At 46.3% G+C, this 8,713-nt stretch overlaps 1 protein-coding gene across 1 annotated transcript in view; it reads right to left on the reverse strand.

Moving 5' to 3' along the window:
* LOC310770666 (uncharacterized protein) overlaps window positions 1-6,095 on the reverse strand; it is a 54,730-nt gene extending 48,635 nt beyond the window's left edge. The window contains exon 1 of the mRNA XM_083663407.1: window positions 5,751-6,095. Within this exon, the coding sequence (XP_083519533.1) occupies window positions 5,751-6,075 (325 nt within the window). The 5' untranslated portion in view covers window positions 6,076-6,095. The remainder of the gene's footprint in view (window positions 1-5,750) is intronic.
* Between the last annotated feature and the right edge of the window lie 2,618 nt (window positions 6,096-8,713).

An 8,713-nucleotide genomic window follows, 5' to 3' on the forward strand; every position in this document is an offset into this window, starting at 1 on the left:
GGCTGTCCTACCTGTCTATCGAGCAGTGTGGGGAAAAAAGGCATTGCTGCTGCGGGAAGCAATCCAGACAGTCTATCCAAACTTTTGCCGATCTCATCATGGCATGCAGCAGGGGAATATATTTTGGTAGCCCATGTGTTTGTGTTCTCACTTGTACAGACAATAGAGTCGCGTTGTTTACACGCATGCTAACTACCGTGAGATTCATTTGTTTGGCGAGACGGGCATGAAAATGAGGAACAGAGAGAGAGAGGTGAGGTGGGGGCAGAGCGCTTTGGTCACTGCTGGAACCCCAAAAAGATCGATCTGCTTAGTAGGTGAATTTACTTCTATGAAATGTGTTGTATAAATAAAGTTGGCTTTCCTTGAATGCAATTCATGCAACACTTCGCTGCCAGAAAATCGGCAGATGCACTCCGCAGCGGAGCCTGTTTTGGCAAGTCCGCCCACCATGCGAGTGCACCTATATCCTCCCTGCTCAGCGGAGAAGGAGGGAAGTATTGTTGTTGAATGAATTTGTTCATCATACAGTAGCCAGGCTACACTAACCTATGAAAATATTAATTTGGGCTAGGAGGAGCTGGAAATCCCTGCGCTCGCCTTTCAATCCGGGAGCAGGGGATTTCACCTGAAAGTACACAGCAGCACGGGGATGTGGCCGTGCTGCTTGGCTCTGTGTGAAAGCAATTTCTGTGGCGAGGCGGCTGGCTTTACGGGACTCCTAAACGGCTATTTTTGCGCGATCTGTGTATGAAAGAGCCTACTGTTACCTCTATACCTACAATACTTTTATTTTAATTTCTGTATGGGAATTCTGGACAAAATCATATCTACAACTAACAAAGTATCAATATTTTCCCCAAGTCTCTCTTTATAATAACAAAGCTATGAAGTGACAACTACATCTGACTGACATACAGTTATCCTCTCAAACTCCACCATGAAATTTGGAAAGCCCTCGTGGCTGAGTGGTTAAAGCTGCCTGCTTTGCAATCAGAAGTTCAGTGGTTTGAATCCACCACTGGGTTTTTCACCTAGATCCCTGAAATTACTGACCAGCCTGAAGTGCACTGGTGTTGAACGCCCTCCCCTCCAGATGGGAGAGGGCGGTGTGTAGCCCCTCCACTCCAGATGGGAGAGGGCGGTGTGTAGCCCCTCCCCTCCAGATGGTAGAGGGCGGTGTGTAGCCCCTCCCCTCCAGGTGGGAGAGGGCGGTGTGTAGCCCCTCCCCTCCAGGTGGGAGAGGGCGGTGTGTAGCCCCTCCCCTCCAGGTGGGAGAGGGCGGTGTGTAGCCCCTCCCCTCCAGATGGGAGAGGGAGGTGTGCAGGAGGTGGTCGATGGCGTCTGCTGTGCTCCTGTTGGGACTTTATGCAAATTGCAGGGGGTTGAGGGTGGGGGATCATGGGGCAGGTGAGGGATTTAACCAGCCTCTCAAAACACTTGCTGGCTATGAGTGTGAGCGTTATGCGGCCCCAGTCATTGAGAGTTGCCTGGCTGTTGTAATGGTCACTCTACATCACACGTATTGTAAATAGCAGTGCTTTATGTACCTTTGATCCCTGCCCTTGTTCGTTCGTTTTAGCTTGTATGCAGAACTTTTCTTTTTCCTGTTTAAGTACATTGAGAGCAACATATACCAGACTCAAATTCCTTGTACTTGACCAATAAAGCTGATTCTGATTCTGATAGTTTGAGACGGGTGGCGTTAACATGACACAATCCAAAGTTTGAACCCCCCCTCCCCCACACACACACACACACACACCCTGAATGAATGACACGCTACAGAGAAACTGTTGAAGCTGCCATCTCTAGGGCTGGAGCGCCGTGGATTAGTCTAGCACGGAGGAAACACAGGTAGCCATCGGTTTGGTTTGACCGGCATGCTCACACTGACGGTGCAGGGGCAAGCGGCCATTTATTGAATGAAGCACACACGACATAACCACGCCCCTCAGACAATTGGCCTGAGAGCACATTCAAGAGCAACAGTGTTCAACAGTGTTCATTTGTTCAACACCCCCACTTGCGCTTAGGCTGATCAATCATATACAATACAATTGTCAAATACATTACATACATTTCATATTACACCCCAAAACAAAATACACAAATTTATCAAGCTTGGCTTTACTTACAGGTTTGGTCAGAATATCAGCTACCATGTCTGTGGTTGGACAATACACAATAGTTATCTTGTCATCATTAAGAGCAGATCGAACAAAATGATACTTTATGTCAACATGTTTACACCTCTGACGACATACAGGGTTCTTAGACAAAGCAATCGCACCCTGATTATCCTCATAAACGGTCACTGGTGTATACACACAAGCATCATCCATCCCACTCAGCAACTGGACCAGATACAGACTCTCCTGTGTAGTGGCTGCCAAAGCCATGTACTCTGCTTCACATGTGGACAAAGCAACTGTGGGTTGTTTTCTAGATTTCCAGGAAATAACAGGGCCCGTTTCAGAAAGACTAAAACAATAACCAGTTTCGCCTGTCATTCTGGTCTGAGGCCCAGTCAGCATCACAAAATGCAACAAGTTTGAGATTCACATCATGTTTCCTGTAACATAATTCTTGATCCATAGTACCTTTTAAATACGTTAAGACATGCTTTGCTGCCACCCAGTGTTGTTCTCTTGGTTCAGACAAATGTTGTGATAATTTACTGACAATAAAGCTCAAGTCTGGTCTAGTACTTGTCATCACATAGATCAAACTGCCAACCACTTCTCGATACATTTTGGGGTTAATAGTTTCACCTTCATCATCAAAGTTCAGTTTATTTTCACATGGAGTTGATCTGGATTTGCAGTGAGTCATGTCAAACCTCTCCAAAATCTTGGCAATGTCCCTTTTTGTGATTCATCTTAATCTCATATTTTCCTTGTGTAAAATCAATATCTAGGAAATGTTTCAGTTTACCAAGGTCTTTCATTTTGAATTTTTCGCTCAACATGTCTTTTACACTACAGAGTGTTTGACTGTCACTCGCTGCAACAATGAGATCATCAACCCAGATTATCAGTATGATTTTCTCACTTTCAGTTTGCATACTGTAAACACAATGGTCAGACGGATTTTGAACAAAACCTTTTTGGCTAAGGAAATCATGTAGCATTCGATTCCACTTCCGTCCTGACTGTTTCAGACCATAGATTGATTTGTTAAGCTTGCAGACCAGTTTCTCCCCCGTGTCTGACTTAACCTCAAATCCTTCAGGTTGTTCCATGTACAACTCACAATCAATGGGGGCATGCAAATATGCAGTTTTTACATCCATTTGATGCAGTTCCAAATCATACTGAGCTGCAATCTGCATCAAACTTCGTACAGAGGTCATATCTGCGGTAGGAGAAAAGGTCTCTTGATAATCAATCCCCTCAATTTGACTGTAACCTTTTGCAACATACCGAGCTTTGAACCTAGTCTCATCTGGGTTTTCTTTAACAGTGTAAACCCATCTGCCCCCCACTGTGCGTTTACCTTCTGGCAATGTGGTGAGGGTAAAAGTGTCATTCTCCCTCAGAGAATGCATCTCCTCCTGCATTGCCCTAGTCCACTCTGGTGAGCTCATAGCTTCGTTCACTGTCTGGGGTACATCACATATGATTCTGTAACAGTAGTCAAGATTGGTAAATGCATAGTTATCATCATATTTTACTCCACACTCATAATCTCTGTAACGCCTGGGAGGTCTCCTCTCCCTCTTTGGATAACGTGTTGCCCCACTGCTCTCTCTTTCACCTATGCCTAGGTCTGGGGCAGGGGCACACACTTCTGTTTCCTGTTTTATGATCTCAGCCTGTGGTGTGCTGCTCTCCCTACGCAACAACACATCCTCACTTGTGTCCTGATCTGTCTGAGTGTGAGATTCACTGACATGCTTTGTGACAAATTTCACCAATCTGTTCTTCACCACTTTTCCTGACTCTGGGTGAAAAACTAGATATGCCGGGCTATTCTTGTCATAACCAACAAAGATTCCTTTAACACACCTGGAGTCTAACATTTTCTTGTTCTGCTTGTATGCGTAGCACACGGACCCAAAAGTTCTCATTCTTGAGAGATCTGGCTTCTTTCCTGTCAGCATGTAATATGGAGTCTGTCCTACACGTCTGTTGAAACATCTGTTTCTGATGACTGCAGCAGTCTGAACTGCATATGTCCACAAACTCTTTGGTAGGCCGCTCTCTATCAACATGCATCTAGACATTTCGAGCATCGTTCTCCAACTCCTCTCTGCTGTCCCATTCTGATGGGGTGAATAAGGAGCTGAGGTTTCATGTCTAATAACATTCTTACTCAGCAGTGACTGAAATTCCCTGGACGTGAATTCTGTACCATTATCAGATCTAATGCATTTTAGCTTTCCATAAGGTGCAACATCAGCAATGAACTTCTCTGTAGCTTTTACTGTGTCACTTTTAGCTTTCAAAAAATATGTAAACACTGCTCCTGAATAATCATCAGTGAAAGCCTGGATATACCTGAAACCATCTTTTGCTGTCGGTTCCATTGGCCCTGCTAAATCTGTGTGTACAAGGTCAAGAGCACCTTTTGCTTTAGGATCGGCCTCTCGATTCCTGCTCTGAGCAAATTTACCTTGCATACACACTTCACATTGCAGTTTATCAGCTTTGCCTTTAATTTTCATTCCTTCAGTAACACTTTGCAGTTTTAACACATCTTCATAATTGCAATGACCTAGAATCTCATGCCAGGTTTGTACATCGTGACACCCATGACACCCATCAACATCATCAACATCATCTGTGGCAGTACTGAGGTAAAACAGTCTATCATGCACCTGAATGTTAAACGCCACACCGTTCCTGTGAACGAGTCTGTTCTGACCTTCTTTAAAGATGACTGTTGCTCCCTGGGTGGTCGCCGCCTTGACTGAGAAAATGTCCTGGGGGAAGGACGGGACGTACAGCGCCCCCCTCAGCGTTGTGTCCCTCACTCTACCTGCATCATCTCTCAGGCGAACCGTGGCAGTCCCCCGCTTGAGTGCGACGCCGCTGGTCCTCTCTCCATCCGCCAGCTCCAACACATGTTTGTGTGGCTCGAAACTCGTGTCGAACTCCTGGAACTTGGCGATGTCCCGGGTGATGTGTGAAGTGGCCCCTGTATCGACCATGAGGCCTTTCTCCTCCACTCCACCGACCAGGGCTCCGTCCACCTGACCGACCTTGAAGGCGAATGTGTGGTCCTCTTCATCCACTGTCTGCTTCACCTGGTCACATCTCCTCCGCCTGCAGTTCGCTTCTTTTTGCGTGGAACTCTTGCAAAAGCCGCACCACTGTCTCTGGTCTCTGCTGCCAGAAGCGGCTGTGCAGTCCACAGCCTTATGGCCCTTCAGGCCGCAGCTGTAGCAGGACAGTCTTGTGTTCATGCTGTCTCTTCCTCGCACTCTCATCACGCTGTCGTCATCGGAGCCAGCAGCACGGAACTTTTCGGTGCTCTCATAGCTCCGTAGCTTTGTTTTGAACTCGGCGAAGGTTAGAGTATCATCACTCTGTGTAATGTGAATGGAAAATGGCTTAAACAAGTCTGGTAGGCCCTTCAGGATCATTGCGGTCAACAAGCCATCGCTTAAAATCTCTCCAGCATTTCTCAGTGCTGTGATAGCAGTGTCTCCGCACGAATAACATAGTCAGTGACGCTCTCATTCACGGCTTTCTGGAGAGAAGTCAGCTCTGTGTACAAGCTGATCACTCGCGGCTTCCCCTTACCTGCGTAGTGTTCCCGCAGGATCTTCAGCGCCTTCCTGCCGTCATCTGCCCCATCTCGCATCACAAGCGATAGGCTTTTGTCGTCCAACAACTGAATTAGTTCTGCGTAGGCCTCCTCATTTTTCTCTGCGTCCTCTGCAACTTCGTCTGCGTCTGCAGGAGCCGCACCCAGTCCCAGTATGGTGCTCTTCAGGCTCATCAGTCGCAGGTGTGCCAGGAACTTGGTTTCCCACAATTCGTAGTTCTTTTCATCTCCGTCAAAACATAAACGATTCCATCGACTCCCAAAATCCCTTCTGGGCCCATAACCTGTTGAAGCTGCCATCTCTAGGGCTGGAGCGTCGTGGATTAGTCTAGCACGGAGGAAACACAGGTAGCCATCGGTTTGGTTTGACCGGCATGCTCACACTGACGGTGCAGGGGCAAGCGGCCATTTATTGAATGAAGCACACACGACATAACCACGCCCCTCAGACAATTGGCCTGAGAGCACATTCAAGAGCAATAGTGTTCAACAGTGTTCGTTTGTTCAACAGAAACAATACACACTCAGGTTTGAGTGAAACAACAATTACTAAGGAATTGTTTGTGTTAGTTTGAGATGAGTGACTCCATCAGAACATCAGTGCCAGTGAGGTTATTTTAATTGATATTTTGCCAAGTATGTGATCGCCATCATCTAACAGTATGTTGCTTATCAGGTTCAGATGAAACAGCAATTATGATGAAATAGTTTGTGACGGGTGGCGTTTTCCACCTCAGGACAATTGGTTCCTATTTTTATTATCGTCATTATTATTATTATTATTATTATTATTATTATTATTATTAGTACTAGTAGTAGTTTAGTATTATTATTTAAGATTTATTTCCCCAGGGAGGGCCATTACCACTATAATCCAAACTATTTCAGCACTTTACCTTGCCGGCAAACCAGCATGTGAGTGAAAATCCTGCGGGGACCTCAAGTCAACAGTGTTTATCATGGAGGGGGCAGACCAATGTTCATATGCACAAGACCATGGCTGACCAATTTGGGGCCTGCGGGCCAAGTATAGCCCTCGCTCTGTTACACACACACACACACACACACACACACACACACACACCCACACACACACACACAGGCTCAGACTACATGAATAAATAGGATTTGCTCGCAGGCGACACATTTTGAGCGTGGGGTCTCTTGTAGTGTGACATCATCAAAAGAGCAGTGCCGGGGCATCTGGGACACCTGACGACACCCCGACATAAACACTGCCAAGTCTTTTCTCAAGAGTCAAAGAGAAGAAGACACTGATGAAGGCTGAACGCTGAAACGTCCGTTGTGCTCTCTGTCCAATGGTGTAATGTAACTAAGTATTAATACTTAAGTACTTCATACACCACTGTCTCTGTCCCATGTGACTGTGTGCTCTCTGTCCAGTGGCGTAATGTAACTAAGTATTAATACTTAAGTACTTTATACACCACTGTCTCTGTCCCATGTGACTGTGTGCTCTCTGTCCCAGGTGGCTGATGAAGGCTTGACGCTGAAATGTCCGTTGTGCTCTATGTCCAGTGGTGTAATGTAACTAAGTATTAATACTTAAGTACTTTATACACCACTGTCTCTGTCCCAGGTGACTGTGTGCTCTCTGTCCAGTGGTGTAATGTAACTAAGTATTAATACTTAAGTACTTTATACACCACTGTCTCTGTCCCATGTGACTGTGTGCTCTCTCTCCAGTGGTGTAATGTAACTAAGTATTAGTACTTAAGTACTTTATACACCACTGTCTCTGTCCCAGGTGACTGTGTGCTCTCTGTCCAGTGGTGTAATGTAACTAAGTATTAATACTTGAGTACTTTATACACCACTGTCTCTGTCCCAGGTGACTTATTAAAATAGTGAAAGGACATGGTGGAGTGCTGGCCTGCTTCTTCCTTGTTTTGGCCCTGCAGCCAAGGTGAACGTTTGCTTTGAGTGTCGCTCGCATTCGCTGAGTTTGGATGAATTCTCTTCTCGCCTAGTTTGACAACTATTATGACGAGTTTCGTTTGACTTCAGCTTGAAGTGCGGAGAATCACAGAGCGTGCCCTCCCCGTAACCATAGCAACTCACTCAATCTCTACCTGTCTGATGAGAGAGAAGAGAGAGAGCTGCAGCAGCAGCATGCACGCACAATGTCACAATGCATGCACGCACAGGTGCGTACGCGCGCACACACACACACACACACACACACACACACACACACACACACACACAGCTGGCCCAGAGATCTTAACTCATCACATCGTTTGACAACCTGTTGTTCGTAAGAAAAGTGAATTGGGCAAGGAGATAAGAGCACAATGCATCTCTTGTGTGTTTGCCAAAAGGGGATTCCATTCAGCCGCCTCATTGTCTCTGTGAACAGGAAACATCTTCATCGAGTTCCTCATAGTTGACTTCACAGAAGTGAAGTAATGCAGCAGGCTGTTATGTTGGTGTCAGTGTTTTCCAGGTGGCAGTCTTATCTTTTCATCAAACACCGTCATCTTCCCTTGAGACGACCAAATGCCCTCTGCACTGACATCCGTGCCCTGCTGAGCTGGCAGTTCAAGGTTTTCTGTTCAGGAGTTGCATGGCTTTCAGGGTATGGTTTCATCAACCATGTGAGGAGCAGGTAGGCAGCATGGCCTAACACCACCACCGGCACATCTACACCTGAGATTGGGGAACAGTGTGCCACTCTGACCCCTGTCCTAAACGCTGGAATTCCCAAACACTCTAGCGTCATGCACTCTGCCTGGCCGACCCACATTCATGTCCCAGAACCTGAGTCGATGGTCTACCACACCTTGCAGAATGACAGAGTAGAACCCCTTAGGGTTGAAATACTCTGCGGGGGTGTCTGGAGCTAAAATTCCAATATTCAATATTTCAATTGTGGGGATATTCCAATATCCGATCAATTGCACCTCCACATTGCGGG

Source organism: Poromitra crassiceps (assembly GCF_964638095.1).
Source record: "Poromitra crassiceps genome assembly, contig: HAP1_SCAFFOLD_153, whole genome shotgun sequence".
Classification (NCBI taxonomy): Eukaryota; Metazoa; Chordata; class Actinopteri; order Beryciformes; family Melamphaidae; genus Poromitra; species Poromitra crassiceps.